The sequence below is a fragment of the Rhizopus delemar genome, genomic scaffold (genome assembly GCF_000149305.1).
Source record: "Rhizopus delemar RA 99-880 supercont3.9 genomic scaffold, whole genome shotgun sequence".
Classification (NCBI taxonomy): Eukaryota; Fungi; Mucoromycota; class Mucoromycetes; order Mucorales; family Rhizopodaceae; genus Rhizopus; species Rhizopus delemar.
The window spans coordinates 1-18,536 of NW_027137835.1; the positions used below are offsets into that span (position 1 = coordinate 1).

Sequence of the window (18,536 nt, forward strand, 5' to 3'; positions counted from 1 at the left end):
AGTATCAAGCTAAATGTGGTATGATCTCGATATGTATTCGACAATTTAGTGGATTGGCCTTCAATTTGTCAAAACACTTTCAGAATCGAATTTGATCACTCTTGATCAATTAAGAGAGTGTGATCCTAGTCGCATAGAAACGGTATCATGTTCTTTTTAAAATCAAATTTATCCTAGGATTCCTAATAATGCTATTTAGGTGCTACATAGAAATCCTCCATTTGGTACGCAGGCAAGTATAAATTATGAATTACAATATCTGTTATATTCTGACTTGAAGAGTGTAAATATCAAAAGATATTACGGTCATTAGCTGCCATTCCAAACTTCTATTTGAGTGTGGAAAATGTAATCATATATATATATATATATATTGAAAAATAGAGCTTTCTCATTCATTCCAAACTTGTTTATAGAAGTATATAAAGGGTGAAGACTTTATTTTGAAAGTGACATACGGGTTAGCTAGTGAAAGAATTAGTCAATGGAAGGTAAATAAAGGCTATTATGCTCATTTCTGGGTTGAAACAAGTGAAGGAAGGCTTGTATGCTACCGCCGTGTTTTGTAAGTAAAAGATTACTTTATCACAAATTATTTCAACTTTGCATGATGTAGGGTATCGAAATTACAAAAAAATGCCGAGAATATTGAATTGACAGTGAAAATTACATCTCCAAATATGACTGTTTACTGTCATCTACAAAGCGAAGATTACGGTATTATTCCATAAAGAAATTGACAAGAGCAATAAGTCTAATATATAATCTCTTCAGTTGGAATAGACATAATGAAGGAGGTCGCCTCAAATGCCGACCCGAGAAAATATATAATGGTCTCTACACAATCCAATATGTTGGTTAACGACAACGTAAATGCAAACAAAGAAGAAGTAAATAAGGAGTTAGAAATAGAGCAAGAGCAAGCATTTGATGATGATATTGATCCACAATTGTGGAAAAGCCTTGCTGAGGCCTCTACAAGCAGCGCGGTTGAAGCTGAAATTCGAAACAATGTATGCAGTAGTATGCAAAATAATAGCTATCTTGTAGCAGAAAGTAGCCACAACCAAAATCATTTTAAAGCAAAGATGAAAAACACATTAAATGTAGCCAAGAAACATATAAAGTCTACAGAACCGTAAGCAGTAATCCTCTAAATCAATAAATGATACTAAATCGATAAACTTATAGATGCAAGCATAGATGCAAAAATAAAAAAGAGTAACTATGACCATTGTTTGTACAGAGATGTTCATACCTTGCTTTGTTTTAATGTATTTAGATGTGCACACACATGTTGTACAATTGTACTACCTTTGGAAGATAATTTATTAGGAAAGCAAAAAAGACCAATTTCTGAAGAACAATTGCCAGAATTTTATTATCCTTCTAAAAAGATAAAACAAGGGTCTCAATTATCAAGTCAGGGCACAACCAATGTTCCGGAAGTAAAATTGGCATCCTCGTCAAAAGGAGGAGATTCCACATCAATTTTTGTAAAAGGTTCTATATATAAAAAAAAACAGTTATAATTATATACTAAATTAATGTCATAGATATGGGAAAACGCGTTGATATAGCCATGGTTGAAGGAAAAGAAGGTAAAGTGAATTTTTAACAGACAATTGGAATATTCTGCAAATCTTCTTTTTTTATATATAGTAGAATACAATGATAATTTTATTATGCACAATGTACTTGAAGATGATGGTATAGACATTAATATTTTCAACTTTGACGAAGATGATTACATGGAGGATATCAAAAACGATTTGAAATATCAAGAGTTTAACACTCCTACAGATCTAAAGGAACCAAACAAACTAAGCTCAATTAAACAGCGATCCAACAAGCCAGAAAAAATAAACAGTACTTATTTTTCCGATCCTTGCCAAGATTCTTTAGATAAAATTTGGGAAGATACAGGCATGTATATCCAAAAAGTCTTTAGCGAAAATGATTCATATACTGTTGACAATACAGACGACCAGGAGCATAGTAGCAATAAAACGAATGACGTAAATGCAGAACAAAAGCTTCAGTCCAAAAGCTTGCTAGAATGGATTGCTAATAGCGTAGAAATTGTGCGTGAAGTCAAGTAAAGATTTATGAAAGATATTGTATTTGCAATAAATGAAATAAGGGCTCTTATATGTAACAAATAAAAGAATCACTGTAAACTATAAAATTTCGTTTATTGCAAGATGTTACGTTAGTACAAGACAATCTACTCATCCCATTCTTCATCGAGGACTTCTTCCTCTTCAGATTTAACAGGTTTCTGTGTTTCATCATCATCAACTTCTTTTGCAGTACTAAACATGCGATCCATAAGCTGCTTTCTTTTTTCTTCTTCGCTAACAAACTTTTTGCCCATTTCAAACTTTGCTTTTGCTTTAGCTTGAGATGCAGGGGGTGGGGCGACAGACACTACCGACATCATATGTTAGAACAACCAAATACATAAAACAATACGAAAGGTACTTACATGGTTTCATGTCTTTAGGTTGTAATGAAATAACATTCAATTCTTTATCATTCCCATTAAACCAATCACATGCTTCTTGAGAATAATGGTCCGTATCTAATGTTGGCACAAAAATGTCGTCTTGAAAATATTCAGACTTTGCGATAAGAAAAAGAGATTAGCAAAGGATGAATGATAATCATTCTTTTTTTTTTTTTGACTTACTCTAGCTCGTGGCACATGAACCCCAACAGGTTCAATAGAGGTTGAAGTAAGTCTATAAAACTTGGCAATTTCAATTTCCTTCACGTTACAGACCTTCTTTGGCAAGAAAGCAAAGCCTTGCTGAAGAGATCCTGCTTCTATTTTGGGTAAAGAAATAAACGTGTCATTCTCTATTTCGTAGCAGTGTATTGTTCTGTCTCCTCGTCCAGCAGCATACAAGATACGACAATCTTGATCGAAATGAATACTCATTATGCTGGGAGAGATATCGATCATTTGTCTTGCTATAGGCTTTGACAAGTCACTGCTACGATAGAGTAACAGTTCGCGAGATGACCCAATATCAAAACCAACGCTAGCAATAAGTTCACCAGAATTATCAAGCCAACGTGCACATGAGGGTCTCAGGCTGTTGTGAGATGGACCTTCAGAAAGCACCTTTCCTGTTCTGGCATCTAAAATTCGGATGACTTTCTCCTTGCTTGTGGTGACAAGTTGCCTACCATCCAGACTCCAGGTGCTGCTGAAAATAGTGCCTTTATGAACGCCATCAAACTTGAGTTTTGCTATCTTCTCTTTCAGATCCCAGATACGGATGGTTGGATTATCTATATCTTGTGATACAGTCAAAAGAACATCCTTTGAAGTAGGATGGAATTCAAGTAAGTGTAGCTTGTCCATAGAAATATCTAAAAGAAAATTAAACTAAGATCTTGCTTGAAAGTGCCTTTCAAGTACGCCTACCTGCTAATATGTGTTGTGGTTCTTCCAAGTCCTCTTCGATACCAGCATCCGGAATATCCCATACACGTATTTTGTTATCAAGAGATACAGTTACTAGTCTATTATGGTCGAAAGGATCAAACTTGAAATTAGTCACTTCAGATCCACAAAGCACACAAGGAATATGAGTGGGAAGGCGACCGGGCTTCTGGGCATTAATGATACCCACACGACCACCAGGTCCAGAAATAGGAACAGCAATGAATTTGTTACTTGTCTACAACAATAAATAAGCTTTTAATATACATTTAGTCTATAAGCTTTTCTCCTTTTTACTTGAATTAAATCACAGTCGCCACTTTTGTTGATACTGAGACTTCTCAGGTCATCAAAATGAGTGCTAGGATGATAAACTTTTCCAGAAATATACTTGTATGCTGAGATACCTGTGGATCCGTATTTGGGCAAGGTCTTATGTGTAACTGAAGGAGTAACAGGGGAGTTGATTGCTTCAGTAGTTGATTCAACTCTTTGCTCAAATTCCACAGCATCAGAGGATTCACTGGGCTTGCTCAAATTCTCCTTGACCTCCACATTTTTCAAAAATGATTGTTTTTCTTCATCAACTACTGTTTTGTCTTCATTAATTTTCCTTTGACCTACAGTCGGTGCTTCAGCAACTGGTGTTTCATTTTTTGATTGAGATATCTCGTTTGGTTGCTGTTCTTCCTGTTTCTTTAATTGAGATACCTTTGCTGGATCTAGAGATACTTTTGCAACATTGGCCGTTTTTCCTTCTAACCATTCTGAGCTGCTCAAAGATGGCACTTTGTTATTAATATAAAAAATTAGTCAACTTTATATTGTTATGTACGCTAATTCATCATGAGTTACCTGTCCCTTTAGTGTCAGGAAATAGACTAGCATCAAAATCAAGATATGACTTTATAGCAAATATCAATAATGATTGCATGAAATTGCGTAAATTTATTGCTGAAGTTTACCTTTTTTGGTACATTGTAGGATATCGGAATAACAGAATTACCAGAGATTGCCATGACCCTAGCAATCTCTGTATGCATGACATCAAGAGAATGCTTTGGTAGCAAAGCTCCACCGTATATGATTTCATTGGGTCCATGAGCTGTAACGAGCTCCATAGTAGGATCGGTATACAGGTTGGATATTTGAAGTGATCGAATAATAGAATCACCTTTACTGATCAAATAAATAGTTTCAGTATCTTCATCAAATAAAGGCAATAAAGTGCCAGTGGATGTATCGAGCCCATTAGAAATCAAGGGTTTAGATAAATCGCGACTATCCCACAGTGCGTACTGACGACTGCGGAACTGTTTTGAAATGTTAGATCATTTGTATCTTTTTTTTTTTCTTTTTTTATCGTCCTTTACGAACCTTGTCTGTACCAACGCTGAATATATAATTAGAACTTCCAAGCCAGATAGGCTTTGAGCCCTTAATTCCTGAATGACCTGGGCCAGTCTGACAAAAGAAATAAACGTAATCAAAAAAGTAATCTTTTGTGTTAAATAAAAAAAAAAAAGCTTACCGAGACAGGATCTTTGTTTGATCTAGGGTCCCAGATGTTGATTACTGCTTTTCCAGAGGTTGCCAATAATGATCCGTCAGATTTCCAGGAGAATGAATGAAATGGGCTTGTTCCTGAAACTTCCAATGCTTTTGTAGATTTCTCTACGTCCCATATGCAAACCTGCTTACCGTCATTACCCAGGGATGTAATAATCTAATATGTATTCATCGCATTAATATTTTTTTTCTCCTTTTGCTTCATGACCAACTTACTTGATCAGTAGTGGGATGAAACCTGAGCATATCGACTCTTCTCGAAGGTGTTTTCACAGACATTTGACAATTAGGATCTTGACCTTCATCGATCTTCCACAGCTTAATCTAATGAAGAAGTCAAGTCAATTATTTATTGTGTAGATATGCTTCTTTTCATCTTTATCCTACCATACTATCTTCAGCACCAGTGGCTAATAAAGAATCATCAAAATCAGAAAAGCACCAATCTGATAAAGCAGAGCCATGGGCGTGAAAGACGCGTGCATTTTCCGAACACCCCTTCCCTGGTTTATTAAGTGGCAAAAGCCCAATCGATCCACCATCTTTTAATACGAATTATTGAGTATGAATGATCATTATCAACCTATGGTAGCCCTTTCAACTTACGTCCACCCCATTTAACTGCAACCCAGCGATGATTCACTTGGATAAGATTTGATGCATCTGAGGAAGAGGTGCCAACTAAAATGTCTGAATACCATTCCTATTTACATATGTCTCTGTTAACACACCAGTATAAAAATAAAAAGGAACTGAATAGGCACCTCTTTTTTACCAACTGTTGGGAACGCATTCCTATACTTGTTTAGATTCTGAAATCGTTTGCTCATTAAAAACAATAAAAGGATAACCAAAAATGGCAAAACTGACGGGAAATACAAACTGCTTTTAAAATGAAAATCTCAAGTCTTGTTACACTTGCTATTTTATTCTATATGTATAAAAAAGACCTGTATCTAACCAACCATGCTTCTTTTACGTCCTCGTAACCTCACTGAACAAAACGTTAGATACATTATATCTTTTTATGTAATTCGTCTCTTTTTACCTTCGCCAAGTTTTGTTAAGACAGGTTTAGATTGTTTGTAAGCAGCTGAATAATGCTTCAATATCTTGGCAAACTACATTTTTTTTTAGTTTGTTGCATGAAAAATACTTGGCAATCTATCTTTACCAATGCTTCTGTTTTTGGATGAGTACTCGAAAAGGCGCGTTCGAGAACATATAAATCCACTGCTTTATCTTCCTGCAAGACAGAAATATAGCTTAATCCAAAATCAATGACAACCTATAGTCAGCTTAATATTCTAGTAATAATATGTAACTTTCTATTCAATGTTTACAAGTGAATCACTTTCTTCTCGAAGCATAAAATTGGATGTAGTCAGATCGCCGTGTACAATGTTTAAACTGTGCATTTTGGCCAAAGATTCACCCATCTTTTGAGCTAATGAATCTGCCACATAACAAGAGGTTAATATAACTCCATCATTCCTTTCTTCTCCCTTTTTCCTAACCAGTATCGACATCCTTATAGTCGTTCATTTGATTATCCAAAAGTCTTTGCTTGACTGTTATGCCAACAATATTTTCCATGTAAATTGTAGACTGAGCAATATCCACAAAGTAAACAGTTGGTGTATCCATGCCAGCCTTTTTACATTTCTGTAAATTACGAGCTTCTTGAACCACTCTTTTCGAAGTAAGTTGTTGGTCAAGTTCAGGATGGCGATACGTTTTTTTGAATCTTTCTTTGGCAATGCAACCGGCTGGTAAAGAAAGGAAAGTAGGTAATTGGAGAACTTTCTATTATTCAGCAGTGAATACATATTTATGATATGAAAGTGAAAAGGAGAGACATTACAGCTTCTGCACCCTGCTTGATGAGCACCGCGTTATCCGGAATCATTTTTATATTTAGGAAAGAGAGAAATAAATTGAAAGAAGCGTGACTTTTTGTACTCTAACGCGAAAAAACTCAATTTGAATTGTTTATAAAACTGTCAATTTTTATCAGCATCTGTTGGGCATTTGAGTATAAATTACCACGTCTCTTTCTTACACACCATTTATTTCATAAACAAAAGCTATTGAAGATTGAATAATATAAAAAAAATAAATATTCTGCTTTTTTCAGCTATACTGTCTCCATAGGCGACGCATCCTTCATACCCTATACAAACATGTTATTTACATTTTTCTACTTATTCTTAACAAGGCTTACATAGTTGACATATTCCGGGGTTTCGCAAGCTTCATATTCATCAATAAGCTCCTGAACCACGTTCCTAGAATCATCAAATTCGTCCAGATCATCAGCAAAGATAGAGAACTTCCTATATTGTTCCAAGAAAGCATTTCTTTTTCTTAATCTGTCATATTGATCTCTTGTACGCTTGAAAAGTGATGCTATACTTGTATGATTTGCCAACATGAGCCCACTGACACGGTGTGGTGTTTGAACATATGGAGACTTTTTTGATAATGCCACCTGAATACTAGCAGGACCCCAAGGTATAAAAGACGCCAATCTTCTTTCACGTATACGTAATAAAGATTTATGTACATCTGTTGGGTCCACTTCTCCTTGGATGATATTTAACACTGAAATATAGCAACTGCGCTTGGATGGTACTGTGGATACCATTCTGTTCTTTGGTTGTAACAATCTTCTCATCACATCTAACACTGTTGTTTTTCTAATAGATTTAGCCTATAAAGAATGAATTAAAAACAAGAAATACGTATAAAAGCTAATTTACTTTTTCTACTTGTTCGCTTGAAAATGGTGTATATGCGGTTGTCAAAAAGTGACATCTGGGAGTAGGTATCAATGAAGCAATAATACCAACAAGATCATTATTCATGTATCCCGGATATCGAAGTGTTGTTGTACTTGAAGACATGACGGTAGACACAAGTTGATTAGTTTGCTCAAATGTGGGTTGCGGAATATGCAATCTATCAGTAGCAATGCGTGATAAGGCAGCATTATCCAATACAACAACACTGTCAGCACTGTTAATTAATCGTTTTAATGCAAGCATGCTGTTATAAGGTTGGACGACGGTATCGGATACTTCTTCAGAATTTGGAAATACTGAGTACGTTTGTATCAATTTTTTTGGATAACGGTCGTTTAATGCCTCCAATAGAAACGATCCTAATCCAGATCCAGTACCACCTGCTATAGAATGAAGTAGCATAAAACCCTACTTTGCTTTAGTATAAAGGAATTCCTCTCTTCTTCTTTTCGATAAAAGTTCTTACTTCTAGTGAATCACTGTTGTCTGCTTCTCTGTCTACCATGTCCATTATATCCTCACACATTTTTTCTCCTTGTAAATAACCATTTGGCCATGTATTTCCTGCTCCTCCTCCTTCACTTGAGGTAAATATATTTTCAGGGTTGTATAAATTAGCAAAAGGTGAAGCTTTTATGTTATTGATCACCTAATCATTATTCGTTTAATACATTTTTTAATTTCAATCTTTTTTTTTTTTTTTTTTTACTCTAGGTTCAAGATCTAATAGCAATGCACGAGGAATGTAATGCTCATCGTCTGCCTATTATATTTTTTTATTGAATTAATGACTTTTATGTCATGAAAGGGATTTTTTTTTTTAGTTTTCATTTACTTGATAGAAAAAGACATCTTTTCTGTCTCCTCCTTCCGTCGCGAAATCTTCCAAAGTACCGTCTTTACTGATGCCGTGTTCAGTACAGATTTGTTTCCAAAATTCACTGCCAACTAAAAATGGAATGTAAACAACATATAAAGCATGCCTGTTTTTAGTTGGTGTTTACTTTGATTGCCACATTGTCCAGCTTGAAGTGTGATGATTTCGCGTGGCATGTTTTATTGTTTACTTTTTCTTTTTGAAAAAAAATAAAAAAATAAAGAGGGGCGCGCAACAATGAAAAAAGTTTATTTCGGCAAGTGTGCAGAAAAAGAAAGACTCAGCGCCATTTTAAATGTTAGGATGTGACTTTAACAATGTATAAAGTATAAAAAGAAAGGGTTATTTTATTTACAAAAAAAAGGAAGAAACAAGCAAGTTTCTATTCTAAATTATTGTTGCTTGCTCTTTTCAGTCAAATCGTTTTGATAGTCATATAAACGGAGTAAATTACGCTCCAACATGGCCACAGTCACTTTACCAACAGAAGGAACAAAAATAGAAGCGTGTGATTTCACATCTTCTTCAAAGTTGGCAAAGGAAGAAAAGTTGATGGCAACAACACCGTCCTTCAATAAAGAGCTAGAAAGCTTATAGTTGGGTGTAGGAACACCAGTGATGACAACATCACATTGTGGGATAACTTCTTCTAATGTAGCTTCGATATCTTCAACTTTGTGGGCCTTCAAATGGATACCTGTTCCTCTTGTAAATAATTGAATGCCGTTCACATCAACTGAATAGACCTTGGCACCGTCATTTGCAAGCATGGCAGCCAAAGGGCGACCAACAATTTCACTACGATTGATAACAGCGATTGTGCGACCATAAAGTCGGTTGCCATATGGAATGACAGTGTTATAAACACCAATGAATTCCAAAATCTATAATAGAATTAGATTTTATTGCACACTTGTATAAAAGACGCATACCTTAACAATAGCAAGAGGAGTACAGGGGATAATACACTTCATGGTTTCTTCCTTATCCATAAAACGAACGTTGTGGTAAACATTATGTACAAATTTATGACAAAGACCTTCAACATCTTTAAGTTCACTGACACAGCTTTGAAGATACAAATCCTAAAAAAATACATTGTTTGTTTTCTCTCTCTCTCTCTATTGTTTGTTTAATTTACCTGCTTTCCACCAAATACAGGGTAATATACCATGATACCGTTAACTGACTTATCTTCGTTGGCCTCGGTAATCTTTTCTTCCAAGTCCATCTTGGATACTTTACGAAGTTCAAAGTCGACACCTGTTTCAGCGCAAGTCTTTGCTGTCCATTCTGCATATTTCATAGCAGCAGGATCTTCATTGGCCAAAAAACCGACCAATTTTGGGTGGATATCACGCTCCTTAATATCTTGTTTGATTTGATTTCTACAAATATTTTTATCAACAAGACTCTCATTTACCGTTAATTTCTATCTTACCTGAAAGAAGCAGAGACCTTTGAAGCAAGTACGGTTTTACAAGACATGTTTTTTTTTGTTGAAAAAAAATAATGAAAAAAGATGATCCAACTGGGTTTTTTTTTTTACAGAGAAATCTGAGGGAATAAAAAAGCAGTCTATACTGACACATCTAAATCCTGAGTCAAAATCTCAGATGCAAATTCCAATTAAAAAGCGATAAACAGGGGAATTGAGTTCCAACCCTCTTGATTTTATTGCAAGATGGATGATTATGATTTGTATTTGAAAGTATGTCTTGTACAAATACTTTACTCTAAAATAACGTTTTTTTTTATTGCTTGCTTTTCAATCGACAGTACTTGTTGACAAGTCAACTACAACATCAACAATCTGAGTCACAAAATCTGTTCCTCAGATCACAACTACCAGCTTCATTTTTGGCTCTATCATAAAATGAGTCACCTATGCTGGATTTTCAGCAGATAGTGGTAAAAAAAAAAAAAAAAAAAGGAATTTTTGAAAATGTTCAATCAAACGAAAGCGCTCTTTTGATTTTGATCACAATAAAGTCCAAAGCTGTCTTATAAGGGATACCATCTGAAAAATCTATCGTATAGTTTTATAGTGAAAAGCAGATTACTCAGATGCTAGTGATGACCAGCTATCTGGCTTGACCACTACTCATATTTGCTCTTTCTCTTTTTTTTTTTTCTATTTTGTGATGATGTATTTGTTCCTTTTTAAGTGCACTGAGCTAACATATAGAAGGAATAGAATTATAAAGATCAAAGTCATACAGACTTCTTGAAAAGTAAAACTATTTCAATCAGATCATCCTTTATACCACGAAGGCTTTGAGATTCATTTTGTAAGTTGACCAAGCAGACCATTAAAAGGCCAAATACAACAGGAGAATCAACATCAGCTTCAACCGATCGGTTTATCATAATCTGCAATTCAATAGAAAACTTTAAAAGGTCATATCTGTTGAACTGCCTGGGCGCTTGAATTTTACCACCACATAGTCTTTCTTTTTTGGCTGTTTGATCAGGTTTAGTTATACTTCACATCAGGTTGACATTTCGAGTCACCTTCTAATTCTGTAAAATGAATAGAACATGTTGTACTCTACAGTCAATGGGCTCATTGACGAGAGTAGGGTCTTGAATGATCAAAGAACCTAAAGGATTGAAATCGTCACAGAATTTGCTCAATTGTGAACGAAGCTCGGGTTCAAAACCAATGTGAATAAGGAAGCTGACTGAGTTTCTATCCAAACAATGAATATCCAGAGTTTGACGGCTGTTGACGTGTAATCTGCAAAGGCTAGAGCGCAATTGTTATAGAAGGAGGCGGTGTAGAACAGGAACATGGATAAGTTTTAAGCTTGTTGGTTCAACTGATGAAGAAAATTGCCTGGTAATAGCACTCAGGCTAGGTTGAGAATTATTGCGTTTAGGGTTAGCAGCCTTAGGTGGAGGAGGGGAAGCGTTATTAGGCGATGAGAAACACTTAGATGGTATGGGAAGGTTACGAGAGAGAGAAGAAACGGCCGGCGATGTAGTGCGTCTACATATTATTCCCGTGTCTCTCCTTATGTCCAAGTAATAAAATTTCTGTGTTGCATTTCTTGAGGGTATTCGATTAGGGTTTTCCGACCTATAAAAAGAGGAGATGATTGTAAATAGTATCCCAAAAGGCATTCGATTAACAAAGTTATATTATTTAATGCGTAAACATCTGGATGGCAGATAACTGTACTTTATTGAAGTTACACAATACTCTATGATTTGGTAGATGCCTTAGAAGAAGAATTTTTCACTAAATTAATCAGTTCCTGACGTTGATGCAAACGCTTTAAACGTCTATCATGGCCACCTTCGTATAAAATCACTTCGGCTTTTGTTTGCGGAATAATTCTTGGTATCACTACAGGAATATTCTCTTGATCGACAGCAGCTAAAAGATATGTTAATATAAATCATACTTAATCTTTCTTTGTTCCTTTTTTACTTATTGTAAAGAATCCATCATTTGTAAATTTCGTTTCTCCCGTTGATAAATTTTCTAAATACGTTAATGATAAAACTTTGACTATTTTTCAAATATAAATTTACCTGCTTCTACGCTTACATAAACCTCCATAGAAGAGTTGAATGATCTTGATACAACTGACCTTATAGTTACCACATCTCCTACACCAGAGCTTGCTATGAAATTCAAGCTATCGATACTATTGTTTTCAGTGGATTAGAAAAAGGGTTCAATCCTATTTGTACATGGCCTCTTCACACACGAACACCAAAACCTTACCTTGCTGTTAACAAATAAGCTTTAGCCAAACGATTTGCACTCACACGAGCACAAAGCTCCATCCAAGCCATGATTTGTCCACCAAAAGTAATAGAAAGCGTATTTGCGTGTTGAGGCATCACCAACTCTACCACTTCTGCAAATGTAGCATCCATCAGCTTCTCTTTGATCTGCTGCACCATACGTGGGTCTTGAGAAAACCGTCTTTCTAGCTTGTGCACCACAATCGCATCCTCCTCTTCTAATCCTTCCTCTTGGGTGTTTTGCATATCTGGTGAAGCATGTTCAACAACAGAGTAACTGGGATGTTCTTTGATGGGTGCTATCTCATCAGCCATTGTTCTCAACCCTTGTGACCACTCTCTCATTCGATTCCTAATCTCTTGATAGTCTACCTTCTTTTGTCTAAATCTGGCCTGTCTTCTCTTTTCAGCCATTTCAAATCGATTGATTTCCATGGATGATGTTGGAACAAGTTCAGGTACTCTGATAGGCTGATATTCAGATAGGACCCTTCCTACATGTGTTTTCGCCGTGGGTCGTGGAGATAGGGCAACAAATGTTAGATAAGCATGAGCAACAAAGAATCGCTCGTTGGTTATGGGTGACTCGGCTTCTACCTTCACTCCTACTTCCATGGATGTTTTCCATGACTTGTTTACTGAAGCTTGAATAGATACCTTTTTATAGGTTAGCTCGCCTTGCATGTTGGTTTTTACGTGTTCACCTTACAATATCTCCTACTTTAACAGGATGTAAAAAAGCAACATCATCCACTGAGCGAGTAACCTTTTTTTTTTCAAACAAATGTTAATACATGTTCAGAATACCCAAAAAAGAAGACTTTTGAGAACAAAACGTTACCGAGGGTGATACTGCATGTCGTTTGGCCGCTATTCCAGCAGCAATATCTATCCAGCTTAATATTGTACCAGCATATGCAAACCCCTAAAGTCCTTTAGTTTACATATCTTGTAAAAGAGTGAAAAATGGAATGAAGAGATGTGTACCTTTAAATCGCACTGATCAGGAGAAATAATCTCGGTCATTGTTATTCGGCTGGCATGAGCTGGCTTTGTGTCTACGCGAACATTACCCGCTTTAGTATAGGGGTCAGGCAATAAACGTTGAAAGATGGGGTGTGTTATAAATAATATTGTACGTATCCATAGCGAGCGTATTTGTTCATAAGCAGAATTGATAAATGAAGGCATAAAGTAAAGCATTTTTTTTTTTCCCAGATTAAAAACAAAAATACACGATGGCGGTGTTCAAATTATGATTGCATAAAATTATCACATCCAATTATGCATTACTTTTTGGTATCATAAAAAGATCCTATTTAATCTCTGCCTTGTCGACTTTAAAGCTTTAATTTATCTTAATCATTACAAGTTGAGTATAAGCATATAATGAGAAGAAAAGTATGATTTACATATAGCATTGACATATGCTATTTTTCTTTTTTAAGGGAAATTGTCACTTGTGTAAATCACTGTTTATTATTGAGTTTCAGTCTACATAAAAATGACTCCTAAACACTGCTCAACTTATTTTGTATTAACTATCCAAGTTAGTGTAGTAGACAATCAGATTGTGATAACATCAAACATATGCGTAAATTTATAAAACTTTTATGCCTATTGCTATCTTTTAAATGCTATCTGCCAATTGTAATTTCCAAACAAACCCTTGAGAAAATCGCATGTGAAGTTTATTTGTTAGGTTGACATAGCCTACATACAAAAGATTCATTTTATAAAAAAAAAATAAGCGGTCGTAACAAAAGAATTATATTAGTTTATTTAGCATGTGATTCTCAACTCTATCTTGCCACTGCCCCTTTTTGTTGGCTTAAATTAATGTTGAAAGAAAATACCATAAAAGGATGAGGTAAGATATCAAATCCCAGCAATCTAGATTTCTTTTTTTATTTATTTACTTGTATTTTTCATTTTATTATTTGATTTTTTTTAACTTACCTCAAATCAAAGAATGTTTCAAACGATACCTAAAGAAGGTAAATCTTTCAAATCATCCTAATATTTCTCGTGTATAATTATAAACGCATCGTAGAGCAACCTGTGCTTGAACACTTGTTAAATATACGAGCGCGACTTTCAGTTATCAAACGAGATCGACGCTCATATTTGAAATTAGAAGACATCATGCCACTGCGTTTGGAAATTGAAGATCAAATGAAGGCTTTGAGTGCCTTACGAGGCGGTCATCTTATAGATGAATCCAGAGAACTCAATAGAACAGATGATGTATTGGATGAAATACTGCAAATACTCAGCCTCTGTTTTTTATCTTTAGGCAAAACAAGAGAAAGTAAGCTTATATAAACATAAATTACGTGTACACTGAAAGTTTTCTCTTCAAGGTCCTTCCGTTTATGCACAAGTGGTAGCAATTAAGGTAAGGCTTGATTGCATATAATATTAGATTCTTACTTAATAAAAATCAGCATATATTTGATCGCTTAAATGAAGCAGGAGTATATGAAGAAGAATACTTGCAACCTTATAAAGCAAAATTGGATGAGATAGAAAAAATATTAAACCATGATCGCAAGCACAGAATCTTGCCAGAGCATGTTATGCAAGTTTTACAATATAAATTCGCACAATGCAGTAAAGATATAAAGAAAATAACGACTAAAAGTGATTGATGAGATCTTTTATTTTTTCTTAGGAAAAATTTATGAGAAATTGATAAATACGCTTAGAAAAGTAGACACTGAACTGTAACTATTGTTTTATTATACATGACAAGTTTATATGACTAAATAATACATTAAACAAAAATAGTATTCCTATTCTAGAAAGGATGCTTCGTATTCGTAGAAGCCTTGGTACAGTATGTTGTAAAAGAGATTATACACCTGAGGACATCAGGCCATTACAAGACGAAATTCAAGAAATTGATAATGCTAGGGTTGGTGGGAAGTTTATTGGACCGGATGGAAGCATACCAAAAGGTCAAGAAATATTAAACTCTTTACTAGAAAAATTGCATTATTGGTCTCACGACATCGTACTCGCCTGTAGCGATGATTTCTCTCCTGCATTACAAGACGTCCGTGAACGCCTTTTGAAAATCAAGAACCATTTAGAAAGATTAGAGTTGACACATAAATGGACATTACGCCAAACGGATCTGTTTACATACCAGCATCAACTTCATGACATCGTACAGCTAAAGTATAACTACAAGGATCAAGAAGGACATATAAATCCAAAATTGATGGGAAAGTTTGTTGATAACAAAGGAGTTGCTCCAGAAGGACAGATTGTACTTGAATTCTTGCTTCACAAATGCTATCGGATGATCTTTGTGTTACTTAGTGAAAGCGTCCCTGTATCGGAAGCATTGACACCTGTTTATAATCAGCTTACTAGCGTGCGTCAATGTCTTTTGGCAGTGAAAAATATCAATGCTCCTTGCTCCATAGAAGAACTTTATCCGTATGCTTTTTGCTTACAAAAGTATAAATGCTCTTGCTAATTTTCCATTAGATACCAGATGAAGTTATCAAGTATTGACGATATGAGAAAAGATGGTAAATTTTATGATGATACGGGGAATATTCCTGAAGGTAATTGAAGATACTACAACCTGTTGTTTACACCCACATCCTTATATTATTGTCATCTTGCTCCTATAGGCCAAGGACTGTGTGTGGATATTCTCGAAGAATGCTATAATATCTTAGGCTCATTAAAAGATCAGTCAGAAAACAACACCAGTTCGCCTTAGCCATTATTCATATGTAACATTCTTAGTTTATCCCGTGTATGCTCATAAACAAAATCATCTTCACTCACTCCATCTAATAATAAAGTAAAAGCATTTTTTAAGATTTATTTAGCATACAATTTTGCAAATCATCTTGTTCTTTGACAGAATATTCGTTTTTCCTGATCTTTGAAACAAAGAAGCCAGAAATATTTTTCTTTAAATGCCTGTTCTTTGAATGAAGCTGATTAGTTTCAGCAAACATGGATTTATTGACTAAAGGTGCTACTAGTAGATTTAAGACTCTACGAGATCATCCACATAGAAGATAGAGAATAGAGACATAGCCAACGCAGTGAAAGAAATTGTTGATAGATCGTTCTACTGTGAAGCCGCTAAAAAAATGAGAGTAGGGAAGGTTTCCTTTAAAGTTTTATAAAAGAGAATAAGCGGCTTTTTTTTCACTTCTTTTTTGTGATAAAAGCAAGTCTGTTTACAGTAATCCTTGAGATTCACTGTACTTTTATGAGAATATTTCTCATGAAAGTAATAGAAATCCTCAGTGACAAGTGTAAACAAAAACATGTCTTTTTTAAAATTAAGATACTGTTGTCTTCCTCATGATACAAAGTATATAGTTAGATCGCAGTCGTATTTCGAGCGAATATTAATTGTGTTCATGCTCTATACTCCTTTTTATATCTTGTACTCAGATTTATGTCTTCTCTATCTTCTGCTCTTAATCTGTTCACAAACCTAACTGTGCTTTATTCTCAGATACTACAAAGATCAAAAAATGGGCCTATTGTCTTTGCATTGTTTTGTTCATCGCAGCAACTAAGGCTTAGGTTAAAGAAGAACGGTTGCTACCTCTTTTTTGTTTCATTCATATTGTTATTATGTAAGTGACGACGCACAACGTACGAATTTGTAATAGACTCTTTCAGGTGTGCACAAGCTGTCTGTGCACCCAACTTTCAAAAGTCGATCAAATGTAATTGGATGATCCTTTTTTGCTTCCGTATGATTGGTAAATACGTGTGTTTTTTCTTCTTTACTGCTTTCTACACATTGTAAATATGGGCCGTACGTGGCTGATCCTTTTTTCTTTTTTCAATCTTACATTGTTTGCTTTGATATCAAGCGCAACGAATGTTAGTCCGGGTACTTCCTTTAAGTCTTTTATGGCTGCTCTTCCTGATGCTGAATCACCTGATCGAAAAGTAAGTTCACTTCAGATGATGAGAACACCATATTTATTTTAAAAATAATTTTTATATTCATATTTATTTTCACAGTTACCCTTTAATGAAAGCGTTGTTTATGCAGGCGTGTCTTTACCAGTGTACATGGTCATGTCCCAATTACCTCTTTACGGCATCAAGTTTTTGGAGTCCTCTGATCGTCTTGATTCACTTCGCGTTGTCATGGCTTCTAATCGTGGCACGCTTACAGAGTTAGGTATTATTCCAATTCTTACCTATGGTATGATAATGCAACTCTTGGCTGCCGCTAATTTCATTCGCGTTGATTACAGCTTAAAATAAGATCATGCCTTATTTTCTGGTGCACAAAAATGTAAGTATGTCTAGTAAGGTATACGTATCAGAATCATAAAAGACGTTCAACTGTTCTTCTATTGCTTGCTGTTCTTCTTGCTGCTACACAAGCGCTCATTCTTGCATTTACTGGCCTTGATGGAAATCTTAACGACACTGGTGTTGTGGGATGTGGTCTTTTGACACTCCAACTTGTTTTATCATCCACTGTTATTATGTTGATGGATGGATTGATGCAAAAAGACTATGTTTTAGGTTCTGAAATTAATACTTTCGTTGCATCAAATGTATGCCAAACTGCATTTTGGAAGTTTATGACATTTTATTCAGTTCCTACCTACCGCGGTAGTGAATATGAAGGTGCTATCATCTCCATTTTTCATTTAATAGGATCTTGTAGTAACAAGATTCGTGAACTTAAGGATGCATTTTACCATCCTGGTTTGCCTAATGCTATGAATGCCATTGCTACCATTTCCATGTTTGCACTTATTACTTACCTTTTAAAATTCCGTGTGGAACTTTCTATCAAGTCTAACCGCATGCGAAGTCAGCGTGCCTATTATCCTATTCGGCTTTTCTATACCTCTGGTATGCCTCTCATGCTTCAATCTGCCTTATTCTTCAATGTGTTTGTTGGTATCTTACTTGTTTTCTACCTACTTTGAAAATCATTTGCTTATTTGTGTACTTGGTGTTTGGAGTGGAGACAAACTTGTTCCTGTAAGTGGCATTATTTATTATCTTTCTGCTCCTCACGGATTGACCGATGCCATTTTTCATCTTGTTCACACAT

General features: G+C 35.2%; 7 protein-coding genes across 7 annotated transcripts; 3 read left to right on the forward strand and 4 right to left on the reverse strand.

Moving 5' to 3' along the window:
- Window positions 1-830: 830 nt before the first annotated feature.
- RO3G_11098 (uncharacterized protein) lies at window positions 831-1,203 on the forward strand (the record flags this gene model as incomplete). Its single annotated transcript, XM_067665682.1, has 2 exons — window positions 831-1,013; window positions 1,192-1,203. 2 exons carry the CDS (start codon window positions 831-833, stop codon window positions 1,201-1,203), a joined length of 195 nt encoding a protein of 64 aa, XP_067521783.1.
- A 1,024-nt stretch (window positions 1,204-2,227) lies between these two features.
- On the reverse strand, window positions 2,228-6,462 carry RO3G_11099 (uncharacterized protein; the record flags this gene model as incomplete). The annotated part of the gene is made up of 16 exons (XM_067665683.1): window positions 2,228-2,430; window positions 2,489-2,624; window positions 2,693-3,381; window positions 3,437-3,692; window positions 3,752-4,242; window positions 4,310-4,358; window positions 4,420-4,767; window positions 4,832-4,918; window positions 4,986-5,180; window positions 5,240-5,347; window positions 5,411-5,433; window positions 5,630-5,726; window positions 5,907-5,944; window positions 6,072-6,144; window positions 6,198-6,311; window positions 6,367-6,462. 16 exons carry the CDS (start codon window positions 6,460-6,462, stop codon window positions 2,228-2,230), a joined length of 3,003 nt encoding a protein of 1,000 aa, XP_067521784.1.
- A 698-nt stretch (window positions 6,463-7,160) lies between these two features.
- RO3G_11100 (tubulin gamma chain) lies at window positions 7,161-8,880 on the reverse strand (the record flags this gene model as incomplete). Its single annotated transcript, XM_067665684.1, has 7 exons — window positions 7,161-7,196; window positions 7,248-7,736; window positions 7,786-8,235; window positions 8,294-8,476; window positions 8,537-8,590; window positions 8,663-8,775; window positions 8,832-8,880. 7 exons carry the CDS (start codon window positions 8,878-8,880, stop codon window positions 7,161-7,163), a joined length of 1,374 nt encoding a protein of 457 aa, XP_067521785.1.
- A 216-nt stretch (window positions 8,881-9,096) lies between these two features.
- Window positions 9,097-10,192, reverse strand: RO3G_11101 (uncharacterized protein; the record flags this gene model as incomplete). Its single annotated transcript, XM_067665685.1, has 4 exons — window positions 9,097-9,588; window positions 9,637-9,789; window positions 9,846-10,092; window positions 10,146-10,192. 4 exons carry the CDS (start codon window positions 10,190-10,192, stop codon window positions 9,097-9,099), a joined length of 939 nt encoding a protein of 312 aa, XP_067521786.1.
- Window positions 10,193-11,910: 1,718 nt separating this feature from the next.
- On the reverse strand, window positions 11,911-13,147 carry RO3G_11102 (uncharacterized protein; the record flags this gene model as incomplete). The annotated part of the gene is made up of 3 exons (XM_067665686.1): window positions 11,911-12,086; window positions 12,245-12,351; window positions 12,441-13,147. The coding sequence occupies 3 exons, from the start codon at window positions 13,145-13,147 to the stop codon at window positions 11,911-11,913; spliced, it is 990 nt and encodes a 329-aa protein (XP_067521787.1).
- Window positions 13,148-15,071: 1,924 nt separating this feature from the next.
- RO3G_11103 (uncharacterized protein) lies at window positions 15,072-15,950 on the forward strand (the record flags this gene model as incomplete). Its single annotated transcript, XM_067665687.1, has 2 exons — window positions 15,072-15,076; window positions 15,254-15,950. The coding sequence occupies 2 exons, from the start codon at window positions 15,072-15,074 to the stop codon at window positions 15,948-15,950; spliced, it is 702 nt and encodes a 233-aa protein (XP_067521788.1).
- A 1,415-nt stretch (window positions 15,951-17,365) lies between these two features.
- RO3G_11104 (uncharacterized protein) lies at window positions 17,366-18,408 on the forward strand (the record flags this gene model as incomplete). The annotated part of the gene is made up of 3 exons (XM_067665688.1): window positions 17,366-17,404; window positions 17,480-17,666; window positions 17,774-18,408. 3 exons carry the CDS (start codon window positions 17,366-17,368, stop codon window positions 18,406-18,408), a joined length of 861 nt encoding a protein of 286 aa, XP_067521789.1.
- Window positions 18,409-18,536: the final 128 nt, after the last annotated feature.